General features: G+C 37.9%; 1 protein-coding gene across 3 annotated transcripts in view; it reads right to left on the reverse strand.

Annotated features, from left to right (window-relative positions):
- REST (RE1 silencing transcription factor) overlaps positions 1 to 18,222 on the reverse strand; it is a 136,374-nt gene that overhangs the window by 12,219 nt on the left and 105,933 nt on the right. For 2 of the 3 annotated variants that reach the window (XM_074229357.1, XM_074229358.1), the window contains 2 exons: positions 14,551 to 15,470; positions 6,776 to 6,859 (listed from right to left, as the gene is read on the reverse strand). In XM_074229357.1, the coding sequence (XP_074085458.1) occupies positions 6,776 to 6,859; positions 14,551 to 15,470 (1,004 nt within the window). Of the gene's footprint in view, positions 1 to 6,775; positions 6,860 to 14,550; positions 15,471 to 17,657; positions 17,727 to 18,222 lie in introns of those variants that run through there. The other variant, XM_074229359.1, reaches the window with a different exon arrangement.

Below are 18,222 nucleotides of genomic sequence, written 5' to 3' on the forward strand. Positions count from 1 at the left end.
CATTACACACACTAACAACAACATGGGGTGATGATCAACCATGATGGAGTTGTTCACTTCAACAGTACAGTAATCAAAGACAATTTTAAAAGACTTGTGGGGCCTAAATGAAGACTAAAGTCTTATGAATTGTCATTTTTTTTTCTCTCTAATGCTTTCTTTCATCTATTTGGATTTGAGTCTTCTCTCACAACATGATCAATATATATGGATCTATGTTTGGCAAAGTTAAAAATGTAAAGTCTATATCAGATTGTTTTCTGTCAGGAGGAGGGAAGGGAAGGAGAGAGAAAAATGTAAAACTCAAAACCTTGCAAAAAAAAGATTGATAAAAACTACTGTTGCATGTAGTTGGAAAAATAAATAAAATTTTAAAAATTTTAAAATGGAGTAATATATAGTCATCCTTTTCACATCTCAATTTGCCCCACTGCAGTTTCACTATATCATGAATTTTAAAATAGCACAGAATGGAAAAAGAAATTAAGTGTGAATTTTGGGAGAGTTTTGAGGAAGCCACTGACAACATGGGGATGGCTAGCCAACAACAAAGAAAACTTTAGAAACTCAAAAATGCATAAAATATATGCAGAGTATTGTACAATATCAATAGTTTATTTTTTAATATCATTATAATTCAGACTTCTCTGGTACAAAGGGAGGGCCAAAAATTTTTACATGGATTTTCCAGATTAAAAGGGTGTCAATGTCCTAACCCCTAAAATCCCCTTAATACACATTTGCAATGTGGAAGGGATAATTGTATGCCTATATGACTACCAGCCATTCTCACACAAGGACAGGAGAGCAAACTACTCAAAGAGAATTCCCAAGTATATTTACAGCCACATAAACAATGCTTAAAATCACTAATAATAAGAGAAATGCAAATCAATATAACCATTAGCTTTCCCTTCACCTTCAACAAACTGATAAAAGGACAAAAACATGTCACAAATGTTGGCGGGATTATGGGAACTAGTGTATTGCTTGGTGGAGGTGTGAACTGGTACAATCATTTTGGAAAACAGTTGGAATTATGTAAATAAATGACCAAATGTCCATACCATTGACCCAAAGATTCCATTACTTAAGTTATACCCTAAGAAAGTCATTGTAAAGAAGATAATTTCTACTCCCATTTATAGCAGCAGCTTTTGTGATAGCAAAGAATTGGAAACTTAGTAGATGCTTACTGAATGGGGAAATGGCTAAACAAATTGTGGTATGTGAATGAAAATGCTGTGAAGAATGAATATAAAAAAGCATGAAAAAAATCTTTAAGAACCATCCACACTGTAAATTAAGCTAAGCCAAGAAAACGATAAAATCAGTAACTACAATGAAAATGCAAAGAGCAATACACAAATCAAAAATGTTACAAAATTATAAAAACAAAAAACATAGCTTGAAAAGAGATTAAGAGGTAACATTCTTAATCCACTCATTCCTCGAAGTAGGAGGTCCACAGATGCTATATGCTGCATATGCTTTCAGAATTTTGTTTTTCAATAAAGTCACTTGTCGTAATCGTGAAAAAACTAATGACAATAAAATTATATTTAAAAATAGATTGTGAATGTGCATACCCTTTGATCCAGCAATACCACTACTGGGTCTATACCCTAAAGAGGTGTATATATATATATATATATATATATATATATATATATATATATATATATATATATACACACACACACACACACACACACACACATATATATAGATATATGAAAAAACATCACTTGTACAAAAATATTCATAGCAGCCCTTTTGTGGTGGCAAAGAATTGGAAATCAAGTATTTGTCCTTCAATTGGGGAATGGCTTAATAAACTGTGGTATATGTATGACATGGAACACTACTGTTCTATTAGAAACCAGGACAGATGGGAATTCAGGGAAGCCTGGAGGGATTGGCATGAACTGATGCTGAGCAAGATGAGCAGAACCAGAAAAACACTGTACATCCTAACAGCAACGTGGGGGTGATGATCAACCTTGATGGACTTGCTCATTCCATCAGTGCAATAACCAGGGACAATTTTAGGCTATCTGCCTCCAGAGAAAGAATTGTGGAGTTGGAACAAAAACCAAACACTATCACCTTCAAATTAGGGGGAAAAAAAACACAACCCTGTTATCTTATTATGTGATTTTGCTATCTCATACTTTATTTTTCTTCCTTAAGGAAATGATTTCTCTCTCATCACATTCAACAGAGATCAATGTATAACATGGAAATAATGTAAAGACTAACAGAATGCCTTCTGTGGGGGGGAGTGAAGCAAGAATGGGAGGAAAATTGTAAAACTCAAAATAAATAAAATATCTCTTTAAATAGATTGTGATAGGGGTGGCTAAGTGGCACAGTGGATAAAGCACCAGCCCTGGAGTCAGGAGGACCTGGGTTCAAATCCGACCTCAGACACTTAATAATTACCTAGCTGTGTGGCCTTAACCCCACTGCCTTACTAAAAAAAAAACAAAAAAAAACCCACTATAAAAAAATAGATTGTGAGGTACTAAGTTTTAGCCAAGGAATTTCTAGGTTCCCTGTCCAATTTAAAAAAAAAAACTTGGGTAAAGACAGGCTTATTAAAGTCCCACACTAGGGGCAGCTAGGTGGCGCAGTGGATAAAGCACCGGCCCTGGAGTCAGGAGTACCTGGGTTCAAATCTGGTCTCAGACACATAATGATTACCTAGCTGTGTGGCCTTGGGCAAGCCACTTAATCCCATTTGCCTTGCAAAAAAAAAAAAACCCTAAAAAAAATTACAAGATGAGAGAGAGCTCATAAGTGCTAGGGACTTAACTGATGGCAATTTTTGAGCCCATCCATGCCTTTCCATCTCAAGGCAATTCTTGCTCACATTTGTCCATAAATAACATAGAGGGCCTTATGCAAGGTTCTAAAAGGCCTTTGGTTTGGTCTTTTTATGTGAATCTATTCACCTACTTTTGTTCTCTCATACTACATTCATCAGCTGATTTCATTTTCCAATTCTATCAATAAGGATTATTATTGGTACCTGCTTATGAATCATGCTTTAGCCATATTTTGTAGTAGCAAAGAAATGGAAGTAAAGTGGATACCATAAACTGGGAAATGGTTTAAAAAATTGTGGTGCTATCAGTATAGTAATTTCCTGATAAGGAGTTAAAAGAGGCATCATATTAAAGAAATGGATTTTTTCATAAGGAGTATATTAATATCTAGGGAAAATGAAATAAAAGAATGCTGTGATAGAATCAGATTTCCCTTATTTTCCCACAAGAGGGATCCGTTTTCTAAAATTGAAGCTGAGTTGGCATTAGGCCCTGACCTCAAACAAATGTTCCAATTTGAGGTGTCAAACACTGGCCCCATAATATAAAGACAGATAATGTTAACATGTAATTTTCTAACTCAATACATGACTGCAGGATCCTTAAATAAGTTTCGTGTCTCTATTCTATCAGAATATAAGACCATTGTTCAAAATGATTAATATTTAGATAACTACAAATCAAGGTTTCTCTGACTTCACATCACCCAGTGACTCTCAAAAATAACATAAGATAAGAGACAATTTTGAAGAGAATGTGGAAAAAAGAAGGCATATTAATACACTATTGGTGAAATTCTGCATTGGTCCAACTATTCTAGAAGCCAATAGGCAATTATGAGAAAAAAAGTTACAAATATCCACAAATCTTCTAACCCACATATTCCACTGGCAAGGCAGTGGAAAGGTCTAGTCAAGATGACTAAGCAGATACATTCTGGATGCCTAACTCCAACAAACCAATTGCAGCAAAAACTTTAGATTTGTACTCAAAGATAATTAATCAAGGTTTTCAGTAAGAAACTATGTGAAAAGACTTCTTCCAACCCCAAACCACATAAAAACTGACAAGATAAGTCAGAGATACATGTGAATCCAGCAAAATTCTGTGTCCAGAAACACCAAGAATGGAGGGTTCTCCCCTAAGAAAGTCCCAGGGAATGGTAACAGCCAGAAGAGATAAACTCATTGTGAAAGCAAGGCTCATCTAGGACACTCCAAAAAAGGATTTCTAAGATGATGTAGTACTAATCTTTTAACAGGAAAACAAAAGTTCCTTCAGAATCTTACACCCTGAAAGGGTACTAAGAAAATTAAACAAGAAAAATAGAGAATCATGAGCACAAATAAATTCTGTTCTGATGGTTTAAAAAAAAAAGTGAAGGGGAGCTCAATCATGCCAGAGTATTTTCTGATTTTTGTTGGGCTGGTTCTGTTAAGACATTTTCCTCCTCTTTATTCTTTATTAAGGGGGTGGGAAAGTGTATAATGATTAGACATTTTTTAAAAAAACTAAAATGGTCAAAAAATAATTTAAAATCATTCTTAAAGACCCAATTACTTGGGAATTTATTTTAACAGATAGTCAATATCAATCTTGTTCATAATGGGACTAGTATCAAAATGCAGAATGTTCATGCTATTGCAAGTCATGCAAATCAAATCTTAAAATCTTAAAAAAAAACCTTATGTACTAATTGTATTTATAAAATAATTTATAAAAACTGAAGCCAGAATTCTAACTGAAAAATAAGGAGCTAACCAAGGTTTAGTAATTTTATAATTTTCAAATGGCCTATTATTCTAAAAATTCCTTAACAACAAGTATAAGGACCATATGTAGCCCCCCAAAAGTAAAACACACCCTAAAGAACAGGAAAAAGACAGCATTTGAATTTCTACTGAAAACAAGAAACAAATGTTAATGATTAGTTAGAACTTCATATTTCTTTCATGTGGAAAAAGCTTCTGATAGTGAGGTTCCCTTCCTATGTTAATAGAAAGGCACCATAAAAATCTTTCTAAAAATTATATAGAATTTAAAAAGTAGCCAAGTCAGTAAGAAGAAAATGAAGTCAAAATAATGGAGTACAACTGGTAATCTGCAGGGATCTGGGCTGCAAAAAACTTTCTATAGTCATTAAAATTGTCTCAGAAATCTCACACCCACACCCACACCCACAGATCCCCTCTCTAAGCTTAACTAAAGTTTTCACATGAGTGTTTAAGACCGAAGAGAGCTCTCAAAAAAGTTCAGAACTATGAACAACTGTGAAACTCTGAACCACCAATAAAGAGGACTACAATAATAGAAACAGCCTTCATCACAGATCACACTGTCAAGGATGACAAAAGGCAAAATTTTAAGTATTGGAATAAAAAGCTGGCACACTAATACACTATTAGAAGAATCACAGATTTTTCCCAACTCTTCTAGAAAGAAATCTGAAGCTAGGTGAAATGAATAAAAATGTCCAAACCCTTTGACTAGAGATCCCACAAAGCACATACCCAAGGAGGTCAAGAACTGAAAGAAAGATTTTCCAAATATGGAGTGGCATTTCTTGTGACAAAAGAGAATTGAAAACAAAATGAATGCCTATTGACTGGGTAAGGCTTAACAACTTGTGTCACATAAATGCAATGAAATATTACTGTCTTAAGAAAATGAGGAATTCTCAAAGGTATGGGAAGAGTTATTTGAACTGATAAGAACAGATCCATAAAAATCAACATAAGCAATGAATACTTTATCCTTCCTCCCTCTTTTTTGAAGTAGGAAACTATGGACATGAAGTATGTATTTAATATCAGACAAGGTATGCATGATGCACAAGTTAACTAGGTTTTTTCCCTTAACTGTTACAAGGATCACTGAGCAAAGATACAGAGAAGAGTGTCTGGGGAAATGAAATATTAAAAAAGGCATCAGAAAACTAAGACATGAGAAGTCAAATTGTTAATAAAGCTCTTCAATCTAGTAATTTCATTTGTATCCCCTTTGCCTTCTACAACTATAATTATTAACTAGTACAACTAAGTCTCTGTATTTGTTTTGCTGCTATATTATGTTGTTTCAGTTAATTTTTCATCAGTCAAAAACAATCATTAAAAAAATCTCCAAATTATAGCATATGAGATGCAACATTTTTTTACATTCTAAGAAACAGAGTCCTTTTTATTAGAACTATGGTCTTTTCATAGGTCTTTATTATACTAATTAAGATTAAATGCATCTGAAACCCCAATTAAAAAAAAAGATTTCCATAAGTATGCAACTTAAATAATGGTCATTACTAGGTCATTTGGATATCTTCAATGATTCCTTTACTGAGTCTACTTTGATGCCTCATTATGGCAAGGAGGTGAACCAGGTTCCTGAAGTCTATATCATTAGAATGTAAGCTCTGTAAAGTCCAATTAATCTGGAAATGATTCAATTATAAGGAAATTTAACTTTGATGCTTCAGAGAGTTCAGAGAGGCTTATAAGTAGATTGCAAATAAGGTGTCACAACTTTCAAAGACTCTGTTTAATCTGCAATCTTCAGTGTTGGAAGGACCCATATCACTGAGATTAAAGATACCCGAATACAAGTTATTTTCCTATTCACAAAAGTTACCATACATCCAATGAATTAAAAGGAAAAACAAGCAAATGTGTCCACTAGGTGGAGACATAGATTAGTTTAATCACAATATCAAATCAATCACAACATTAAGAAGCTGCTTCAGTAATGCCATCAGTTAAGTTTATTAACTGATCACTTATCTAATCATAAGCCTTTTACCAGATAAGTCATTTATTATAACTCCAATGAAATATTATGCCTATAAAAACATTTCAAAATGTTTTCTAAAAGTTGAAGTCAACAGTTCTAAAAGAATCTCCCTATAAAAATCATTTACCAATCAAGACAGAAGCCCCATCCCCCTTTTTACCCACCTGAATGAGTTCGCATATGTCTAGTTAAATGGGTCTTCTGGGAGCTGGAATAGGGACACATAGCACACTGATATGGGCGTTCACCTGCAAATAAATAAATCACATAATAGAAATGTCAATAAACTAATATGGAAATATTTTTAACATGGCTGTATGTGTTAGATCATTGCTGTCCTAGGGTAGGATAGGAGGGAGAAAATGTGAAACTCAGAATCTTACCAAAAATGAATGTTGAAAACTGTCTTTACATGTAATTGAAAAAAAAATATACACAAAAATAAAGACAATAAATAAAAATTTCTTCACTGCCTATGCATAGGCAAAACACAATTGATACATTGGTGTGATTCAGCATATGAATAAATCAGCTTTGAAATCATAATAAATTTTAAAGTTGAACACAGTAAAAATGCACAGGTGTGGAACTTAATTTTCCTTTTTTCTTATTATAATTCTTTCTAAAAACTATGATTAACCATATGGTGTGTGTGTGTGTGTGTGTGTGTGTGTATGACTTACAATTACTCAGGCAATTTTTCTTTTTAAACTACCTACCTCACACTTGCTGTAAAGAAGGTACTTTTACAAAAAGTTAAATTAGTAATTATAGGAGGATTGGAAGTCAGAATAAATGAATAGGTTCAATTTCTACTTGTCTGTGACCTTAAGCATGTCAAATAACTTTATTGAACTTAATTTTCTCATAACATCCCCATCAACTGGGAATATTAACACTTGTACAATTTACCTCAAAGGGTTACTCTGAGGATCAAACAAGAGAAAGTACGGGGTGCGCCAAAAACCTAGCTTTGTTATTAAGGCCTAAAGTGTACTAAGACTTTTGGAACCTATATTTGTGAAGTACATTGCAAAGCTTCATGAACCATAAAAATATAAGCTCTTATAGAAGTATTCTTTTTCTTAACTAACAGTTTTGACAACTTTATGAGATAGATTAATATTAATAACCATTTTTTGGATAAGACTAATAAATTTTTAAGTGTACACTGAGAGAGAGAGATTCTTTTTTTTAAGAAGATTTTTTGCAAGGCAATGGGATTAAGTGGCTTGCCCAAGGCCACACAGCTAGGTAATTATTAAGTGTTTGAGGCCACATTTGAACTCGGGTACTCCTGACTCCAGTGCCGGTGCTCTATCCACTGTGCCACCTAGCTGCCCCAAGATATTCTTTCAAGATAACTTGGAAAGTAACAATGGGTGAAAATCCCCAGTGCCAATTCTGCCACTATGTATGTGACCTGAGAACATTTAACTTTTCGAGGTCTTAACTTTATCACCTATTAGGTAAGAGAATGTATTTCCAACACTGACTTAAAAAAATCTCATTTGTTAAGTGACACCAAGCAAGTCATCTAATCTCATTCCTCAGTTTCTTCATCTATAAAAATGAGGGAATTGGCTTCTAGAGTCCCTTCCAGGTTTAAACTCATATTCCTCTATGACTCTGGAATTAAAGGCCAGCACTCTCCTCTGTTTTCATCAGGAATCACCATATCTAACATCCCTAAAAGCAGCACAACTATTTAATCATAGTATTAAATGGGTTCTTCCATCTTGAAGACTATAACATCAAGGAAATGATGTCATGATATAAAACAATGCAGCGCTATTCCCAACTGTTTACCCAACAAGTATTTCTTAAGCACAACTGTGCTGAGGGTACAAAAAAAAAAAACTTCAAACACACCAGAATACTAGAGTTAAAATTACAGCATTAATATAATAAAATTGATGAAAGTTAGAGGTGACAATCTGGTCATGAGAAAATATACCATAATTGGCTGGAAAGCTGGTTTTTGAATCTGAAAGATGTGAATTCATGTCCTACCTCTGAAAACCCTCAGCTGTATGATCATATATCTATAAAGGTAATTTCTCATCAGAGAGTTTCCTTTAACTAATGAAATCACAGATGAAAACTATCAGAAAGGCAACTTGATCTAATGGAAAGATCTAATTTTTCCAATAGACTTGGAGATATTTTGATACCTACACTTAAAAACTATGTGACCTTAGGCAAGTTAATTAACCTCTTTAGACCTAAAAGTTTCTCATTTAAAAAACAAGAAAAAAGATTAAGAGTGAGTCTAGGGGCACAGTGATAGAGCATGTATGTGCCCTGGAGTCAGGAGGACAGGAGTTCAAATCTGGTCTCAAACACTTAATTACCTAGCTGTGTGACCTTGGGCAAGCCACTTAACTCCATTGCCTTGCAAAAACCAAAAAAGAAAAGAGAGTAAATCTAAGGGAAAGTACTTTGTAAACCTCAAAATACAAATTCAAGTTGTGATTTTGTTGTGGAAAAAATGGAGGAGTAGGCTGGAGGGGAAATAAAAAGAAACAGAGAAGAAGGAATGAGCAGGAAAAAATAACAATAGAAATGATGATTCTTTCTTTAGTGGCAACAATGCCATAGAAACTTTGGACTGGAGACATTTTAAGAAAATGGAAGTTTTTATTAGGGAGACTACCATGGTTTAAAACAACAAACGAAGCTGTCTATAACTAAAAGGGCTGAAGATGTCAATGATGCAACTCTTAAATGGGCTTAAGTAAAGCTGCATTAAGCTGATTTTCAATCAAAAACACTTTTCCTTGGTGGAAAGTGACATTTTAAGGCTATGTGTGAACTTGTACAACATTGGGGGCAGGGAGGAATATCTTCCAATCAACTTGCACTTTACCTCTATTAAATTTATATGTAAATAAAAAGCAATAAAACTGAGGGAAAGGACTAAAGTGAAAATATGAAGGAAGCTGGATAAATTGTTGGAAAGAATCTGGGCAATTTCTAATTCTGCCATTTTCTAATTCCAATTTCCACTAATTAATTTCCACATCAAACATCATTTAAACATTATATATCAGAAGCTTAGGGGTACTTAAAAATGACTTCTCAATGTATTGGAAAGGTAGATGAGGGATAGGTATTATTCCTTTTTCAGAGATTAAAAACTCAAAAAGAATAAAAAGAATCTCCAAGGATCATCATAAATAAAGCAGTACTAAATTCTGAACAGGGTACAATATCCAGATAGGGCAATGTTTAAACTTTAGAGTTCAACTATTGATCCTCAAAAACTAAATATATAAATGAGGTTCAATAGTATAGCCAAAAACTTCTATTCTAAAAATACCAATTGCAACAATCTCAAAAGATCCTAAAAAACAGTTAAAAAAAAAAGAATCATCTAGGGGTGGCTAGGTGGCTAGTAGATAAAGCACCCGCCTTGAAGTCCAAGAGTACCTGGGTTCAAACCCGGTCTCAGACACTTAATAATTACTTAGCTGTGTGGCCTTGGGCAAGCCACTTAACCCTATTTGCCTTGCAAAAAACCTAAAAAAAAAAAAATCATCTTCTAATAGGATAAAATGGAACCAAACATTTAAAAATAAATTAATAACCAAAATGCTATATGAATGCTCTCAAATACTCCTAAAAACTAGACTACTCACCAATTCTTACTCCACATAAAATATTAACCCCTACCTCCATCTTAGCTTCAAGTCCAGCTTTAGAACTCTAATTGAATGCTATCTTTTCAATGAAGCCTTCTCAAAGAGAATCATTTCTGTCATGGTGTTGACATTCATAGGAAAAAAATTTCACATTCTGTCCTTTGTATCATAGCTCTGTATTTAAGACTCTAAGTTCCTTGAGGGCACAGACTCTGCCCTTAAAAAGTACCATGGTACAGGGAAAAAGCAGTGGTTCTCTGAGTCAGAAGACATGAGTTTAAATGCCACCTCTGATGCAAAACAACCGGTTTGGCAAGTCCCTTAACCTCTAAGGGCCTCAGAGTCCTCAGTGGCATGGGGTGGAGGGAGAAGGAGAGAAATGAGTATTTCAGAGAAATCAGATTAAGTGACTCCTGGGGTCTTCCAACTGCCCTTTATCTCTCTCACCCACCTCTTTAGTATGAAGTAATTTAATGTTTAATGAAAGAAACAAATTAAGAGAATTATTAAAAGTTAGTTACTGTTAGATACATCTGTGATTCTTCTTTAAACCTATCAATTGCTTAATAACTTTCAGGGGAATGCAGTTCTTGAGATTTGAACACAGAAATGCAATCCTGTATATCATTGTACGAATGGGTAAGGATCTACTTCTCATAACGTTTCCAAACCTATTTCAATGTACGTAGTAGGACCTTCCAATCCTTCTCTCACCAACCTCCCACTTCATTTCTCTTATAATTCTTTTTTAAAGCAATATACTGATATATCCTCCTCCTTCAACTTAAAAACAATTAAGCTTATACAACATTTCACAACCCCCAAAAGAAATGATGCTTTATTATATTCCTTTAAATTAATTGCCTTTTAAATATACGAAGAAAATGGAAAAACTTTTTAGGATGTTAGTATTGTCTTTTTTTCCTCTTTTTCCACAACTGGGGGGGCTGCCCCCACATTCTAATGTTTCTCAGTCCCTCTTCCCAGAAGACATAGATTAAAAAAAAAAAGTTTTTTCCTTCTAAACTCTAGAAAAATTATTAAGCTAGAAAATACAAGATTTGGAAGATCTTATTTTAACTAAAGCCAATTTGTGTTCAAATAAGCAGCCCATATCTTTAAAAAATTCAACCAACTACTGAAACTGGAATAGGGCTACAAATCCTGAACTAAAAAGAAAACCATGTAAATTTGGGCAATGACCTAGTGAAAGTTTAATGGAGATTCAATTACAGGTTTAGAAACAGGTAACAATGACATCAGATGGTGTGGAAATTTTATGATGTAGTTAGAAAAAAAGGCTGAACAATTCTCCCCTCTTCCAACCTGAAGTTGGAAGCCTGAAGTAATAATACCACTACTAAAATTCTGAAGGACTACCCAGAATTCTTTCTTAGAGATTGTATTTTAACTAAACTAGACATCTAGACAAAATATTAATTAGGAAATTTGATTGTGATGAAATAGGCAGAGCAAAGGATCTGGAATCAGAAAAATCAGTTTCAACTATGACCCCAAACATCAACTTCATGTGGGGACCTTGGGCAAATCACCCAACCTCTCTTTTCCTCTTTGGTTTCCTCATCTGTAAAATGGGGATAATTAGCAACTACCACCCGGGGTTACTATGAGGATCAAATGAAACAATAACTGTAATGCACTAAATCGAGTTTCTGGCACAGAGTAAGCACTACATCAATATTAGCTATTATCAACTTTTTCATATGTTATTTTAAGACTATTTATTTTTAAGAATATATTCATGTTCATGAATGGAAGCAATTGTACAGAATAAAATAAGACACAAATTTTGAAATGTGTGGATTATAATTAAAGAAGTATACTAGGAAGTATAAGTTGGACAGGAGATGGTAAAAGGTTGATCAGGAGTATCCTGGCAGGCAAAACTGGCTCATGACTAAACTAACCAACAAGCCACAAAATAAAATGCCCATAAGTTATCCAACACAAAGTGTAGGTCACATTCCATTCACCGTAATTCTAGAATCAATTCAGATGTTTTTCCTAGATTGAAGAGTCAGAATAGTATAAGAACTCTATTCAGCACGGTTTTAAGGTGTGATAAATACAAAAATACTGTAAAAGCAGAGAGAGAACAAGGGAGTTGGGGATTTGGTTTCAGTTCTGACATTTTTTGTTTTGGTCTGGTTTTTGCAAGACAATGGGGTTAAGTGACTTACCCAAGATCACACAGCTAGATAACTGTTAAGTGTCTGAGGCTGGATTTGAATTCAGGTTCTCCTGACTTCACTACCTAGCTGGGCAAATCAAGTCCCTTTCTTCCATTTTCTCCCCACCCTCTATCTACTTACAGAGGATATATCTGACCTTATTCCTACTCCAGAGTGATAAGAGTAAACTAAAATCAAAACCTTAATAGTTTGAAACCAGTCAATCTCATTTAGGGAAGACTGAATGCTTGAAGTTTCCTTAACTACTGGGAGTCTTTTTTTTCAGAAGGTGACTTTGAGTCCTGCTCTCTCTCATATTCCAAGTCTTCTTCCTCAGGCCTGCAAGCTCTTACTTAGCTCTCTCTCTACTCTGGTGTACTCAAGCTGGACAGTATTATCTGCATCAACTCAGAGGGCTATTGGGATGAAAACTATTTTTTTAATGAAGTGCTGAATAAATAAACATTGATGCAATATTAGTTACCAACTACAGTTTTAAATAGGTGGCCCATTTAAATGACTTTTAAGTCCAATATTTTACTGTACTCAAAATATTTAACCTGTATCAAGAGACTACATTTTAATATACAACATACTTAACATCAATGACTAGGATATACAAATAGAAATCTCTCAACAGGTCTGCCAACACACCTCAATATTTTGTATCACCCTGTTTAGCTCTAGCAATCTTCTGGGAAAATTGCCTATTCTGCAGAGATTTATATTGATAAACACCTAATTTTCTGGTTATTTCACTTGTAACCTAAATAATATATTAAGAATATTTACTTATTAATAATTAAATTCAAAGATAGCATTTTTACACCATTAGAAAAAACACAAGATGTGAAAAATTACAACTAAAGTGATTTCTTTATAAAGTTAAATTGAATTTTACTGATAAAAAGACCACGTGCAAGACTGTCTCTGTGTGTATGTGCACCTGTGTCTGTGTGTTTATTTGTAGGAAGATATGGATCTAAACCTGGATAACTACACCACCAAACTGTACCGTTTTAATCATATGATGTCTTCAAATCTCTTAATATTAAAAATGCACCTCTTATTTTCCAAATTTTGGGGGGGGGGAGTAAATAGCTTTAGATCAAAATATTTATTTTTATTTTTAGGCAATGGGGTTAAGTGGATTGTTCAAGGCCATACAACTAGGTCATTATTATGTGTCTTGAGACCGGATTTGAGCTCAGATACTCCCGACTCCAGGGCCAGTGCCGTATCTCCACTTTGCCACCTAGCTGCCCCATTGATCAAAATATTTATGAAAAGAGAAGTGATGTGTTTTAAGATTTCATGAGTTTTACAAAATGAGAATTTGGAATTTATTTTATTTTTTTAATAGGACTTTGCAAGGCAATGGGGTTAAGTGGCTTACCCAAGACCACACAGCTAGGTAATTATTAAGTGTCTGAGGTCGGATTTGAACTCAGGTACTCCTGACTCCAGGGCCGGTGCCTTATCCACTGTGCCACCTAGCTGCCCCTGGAATTTATTTTTTTCTTAAATTTACCAACTCAATAAGCAGATTTTGTCTTTCCCAATGTAAAAGGAAGGGCCTCTCCTTTGACAGTTGTACTAACAAAACCTGAAGCTTACCTTTATACCATCTAAAAAAGGGGGGGGGGTTTAAACTAAAGGAAATGAACGGTCTACAAGAAATTTCTAGAGGAATGTCAACTGCTAAAGGAAAAAAATTAAGCTTCACAGGTAGACTTTTATAACTAAATCTACAGTATACAAAAATGTTAGCATTCAGTTTACAATACTGGAAAGTAAAATGGGATTTAAAATTTTTTTAGAAGCCCTTTAAAATATAGCCTCCTTTCAATTAGAATTGATTAATAAGATTTTATTTTACATTTTCAAGTTTATTAATAGTGCAAATAGCATTTAACTCTACCAAAAAAGTTGTCTGTCTAGACCAGCCTCTTCTCTTCAAGATGAGCACCTAAAATTCAAGACACTTGCCTAGGTTCAACACATGAGTCGAAGCAAAACCAAGATTAGACAAAAGGCTCCCTGGCTCCCACAAAGGAAACCCAACCCATGGAAGAGGAGGAAAAAAGAGCAGCAAACTCTTACCAGTATGTGTTCGAATATGTTGAATATAATTGTTTTTCCTGTCTGAAAAGTAGGAACATTGGGAGCAGGTATATACTTTCTTGGGAAAATGATTCCGCAAGTGTTTCTTCCAGTGATATTCGCTTACGGTGGTGTATGTGCATAACATGCACTTGTAGACTCGCTCATTCTCTCCTGCTTTGTTGTGGTGCTTTAAGTGAGCCAAATAGTGATCATATCTGTTAGTATTATAGCCACAGCGATCACATCGGATGGGCCCCTTGGAAAAATCCGCTTCTTCTGCAACAGAAGACTCTGACTCCTTGGTCTGTGTTTGTTGTGCTTGTTTCTCTGCATTTTCCTCTGCAAAAAATTTATTGGCGCTGTGGACCCTAATATGATGCACAAACTCTTCTTCAGATTCTGCTTCATACTGACAAGGTTTGCATCGAAAGGGCTTACTTTTCAAGCTCTTGCATTTGTCCTCAGGGGTATCTGGCTGATATGGTGTCTCTGAGGGAGGATCTTTCTCAGAACTAAAAGTCTCTGGAACAGATGATTCATACACAGTCTGAGGGTCAACAACGATGATTTCTAAAGACCCCAGTTCCATGTTTTCAGGTCTATTCGACTCATTTTCTATTCCAGGAGCCCCTTCAAGTCCCTCTCCATCACTGTCTGAGAAGTTGTTGTCTCCCACTGTGGTCAACTCTGCCATTTGTCTTTCTTCTCCAACCATGTAGTCACAGCAACCGCCATTCACTTCCCCAGTCAAGGCCACGTTTGCCAACATAATCAGCTGAGGTGCTGCCAGTTCAGCTTTGGAGAGATCATGTAAGTCGTACATGTCGTTAGGCAATGCCATGACGATATTGGCATTCCCAGAGAAAAGCCCGTTGCCTCCAGTCTGACCCAGCACCTGAGTGGCCATAACAGCAGCTCTGTAAGCAGACCAAAACAAATAAAATCAAACGAAGAGATATAATTTTCAAGTCTAAAACTGAAGAAACCCACTTCTGTTTTAAACTTTTTTAAACTGAAGAAAGTAATGTCTTGCCTTTCTCAGAGATTTAATGAAGCTAACTCTTCAAATATATTACTTAACACTTTCTTTTACTTTATGAGCTCTTAAGAACTCTCATGTTCCCTCAAAATCTGTATTCAAGGCCATTTTTTTATTCAGTTTTTGCATGGCAATGGGGTTAAGTAGCTTGCCCAAGGCCACACAGCTAGGTAATTATTAAGTGTCTGAGGCTGGATTTGAACTCAGATACCCCTGACTTCAGGGCCGGTGCCTTATCCACTGCGCCACCTAGCCACCCCTTCAAGGCCACTTTTGAAGAGTGAATGTGACTTTTGAGTTTTCAAAATGCAACTCTAGGAGACTTAAAACAAGATGAAGGCTTCCTAGAGATCAAAGAGATAAATTCAGATATTGGTTCTTCAAAGGATTATCTGCAATATGGCTTTTTGGTTATAGCGACTCATGAAATCTAGTAAGAAGGAATACCATCTTCACCAAACCAATAAAATCATTGGTCTTTTCAAGCACTGAAATCAACAGAACTAGAAATAATTTTTATTGCTGTTTAAAAATACTTTAAATCACCATATTCTTTCCTTTATCCCAAACAAGAAAATTTTTTTCATAACTTCTTCAAAAAGAAATGTCAATCTCAATAATGTTGCCAGCCAAGTTTAGTCCAAGTCTTTGATTTACATTCCTTTCCTGGCCTCTCCACTCTGTCCTTTCTGGATTTCAGGTGGAAAACTCACAGGTTTATTCTTCAGTCTGGCTTAGAGGATCTTATTTTGCCCTATTCTTTCCAGTTTTTTAGGTATGCAGTTCCACTTCACAGAATTATCAGAACATTTCAATAACCTTGTAGAGCTCTCTCTCCTCCCCTTCACACCCCTCTACATTTCACTTGTCTCATGAATCAGAAAGCTTTGAGGCCTCTGAAAGCCATGCTGTGCATTCATTATACACACACACACACACACACACACACACACACAAACACATAGACGAGTCTGGAAAGTGGAAGACTGCGATAATTGGTCAACTTAATTGAATTTCATATGAACTCAATCACTAATTCCAGATGACTAACCTATTGTGAAAAGGACCATCTAGTTTCTTTTAATTTCTAAACGCTCTCATTGGTCCAAAAAAAATAAAAAAGTTAATGGCCCCGATTCCGATGAAAGGAAGGTGGTATTGATTGGTTAAAAGCCTCATGGATGAAACAACAACCATGAATTTCACTCCTGGGAGGGGCAGGAGCCAACAGGACCTGGAGTAACTTTTTTTTCCCTGCACGCAGGATTTGGCCTACTTGCCTGGAAGCCATTACAGCACAACCACCTTCAAGAAAGCGGGCTGGCCCTTGAGGGTCGGGCTCTCCGGCTCCCACAGACCTAAGACCTGCCCAGCCTTCCTAAACTATCACCTCGATTCTGGAGAAAACAAAAGGTGGAGCTGGCAAAACGCCTTTCGGGACCCAGGAGCCCGAGCTGGGGCACCCAAGGAAGGGATTTCCTCCGAGTATCCAAACAAAAGCCAGCCCGGTCCGGCACCGGCCGGCCCAGGGGAGTTTTTCATCCAAATACCAACACAGGGAGCCCCCCGGCTCGCTTGCATTCCGGGGCCCGGTCGGTCGGGTCTAGGTCCCTCCGTCGCTTCCCCTCCAAGGGCCACACTTTGCTACTTTGTCCTCCAAAGCCAAGTCTAAGTTTCCGGCCGGGGGAGGGGGCTCCCGGGCGGGCCGGGCCGGGCCGGAGCCGGGGCCGGGGCGCTCGCCGCGGGCCCGGGAGGCTGCAGACATTCCTCTGGGCTGCGCCGCCGCCGCCGCTGCATTCCTGCCTGAAATAGGCATTCGGCCATTTTCTCAAAATACCCAACACAAAGCGGCTCTTTGCAAACTCCGGGGCTCCCCGGCCCTCCCTCCTCTCCCCCAGGCCCACACTCTAGGCGACGGATTTCCCCGAAGCCCGGCCCCGGGGCTTTGGGTGGGACCCCCCCCCCCCCGGCCATGCCCCGTCCGCCCGAGACCCTCTCCCCATTCTTCCTTCTTCCCGGGATGGGGGAGTCGGGGGGCTCGGGGTTACCGGGACCGGGCTCCCACCTTCGGCTCCCCTCCGGCGGGGTGGGGGCGGCTCGGCCCCGGCCTGGGCCCCGGCGGGGAGGAAGCAGCCCCTCGAGGGTCCGGGAGCGGGTGTCCCCCACCCACGCCGGCCCGGCCCGCCCGCCCTCCAGCCTCTCCCTCCGGAAGTTTCCGAACTTCACTCCCCCGCCCCCCACGGACGGGACGGAGCTGGGCCCAGGGCGGCCCGGGGGCCGGCTACGGGCGCCTGCCGGGGCCGCGCCGAGCCGGGCCGGGCGCGGGGGGAGGGCGGCCGAAATCGCTGTCCAGCCTCATGGGAGGCGGCGCCGGGCCGCGGCTGACTCAAGCCGTCCGCTCCGAGTCGGAGGCGCCTTCCGGCCGGGGCAGCGGGCCGGGCCGGGCCGGGCCGGGGCCTAGGACTGCGGGTATGCGCGGGGCGCCCGGGACCGGGCCCGGCCCCGGGGAGCAGAGGAGCGGGGCACCTGGGCCCGGGCCCGGGAGCAGAGGAGCGGGGCACCTGGGCCCGGGCCCGGGAGCAGAGGAGCGGGGCACCTGGGCCCGGGGGAGGGGAGGAGAGGAACGGGGC

The sequence above is a fragment of the Macrotis lagotis genome, chromosome 3 (genome assembly GCF_037893015.1).
Source record: "Macrotis lagotis isolate mMagLag1 chromosome 3, bilby.v1.9.chrom.fasta, whole genome shotgun sequence".
NCBI classification, from domain to species: Eukaryota; Metazoa; Chordata; class Mammalia; order Peramelemorphia; family Peramelidae; genus Macrotis; species Macrotis lagotis.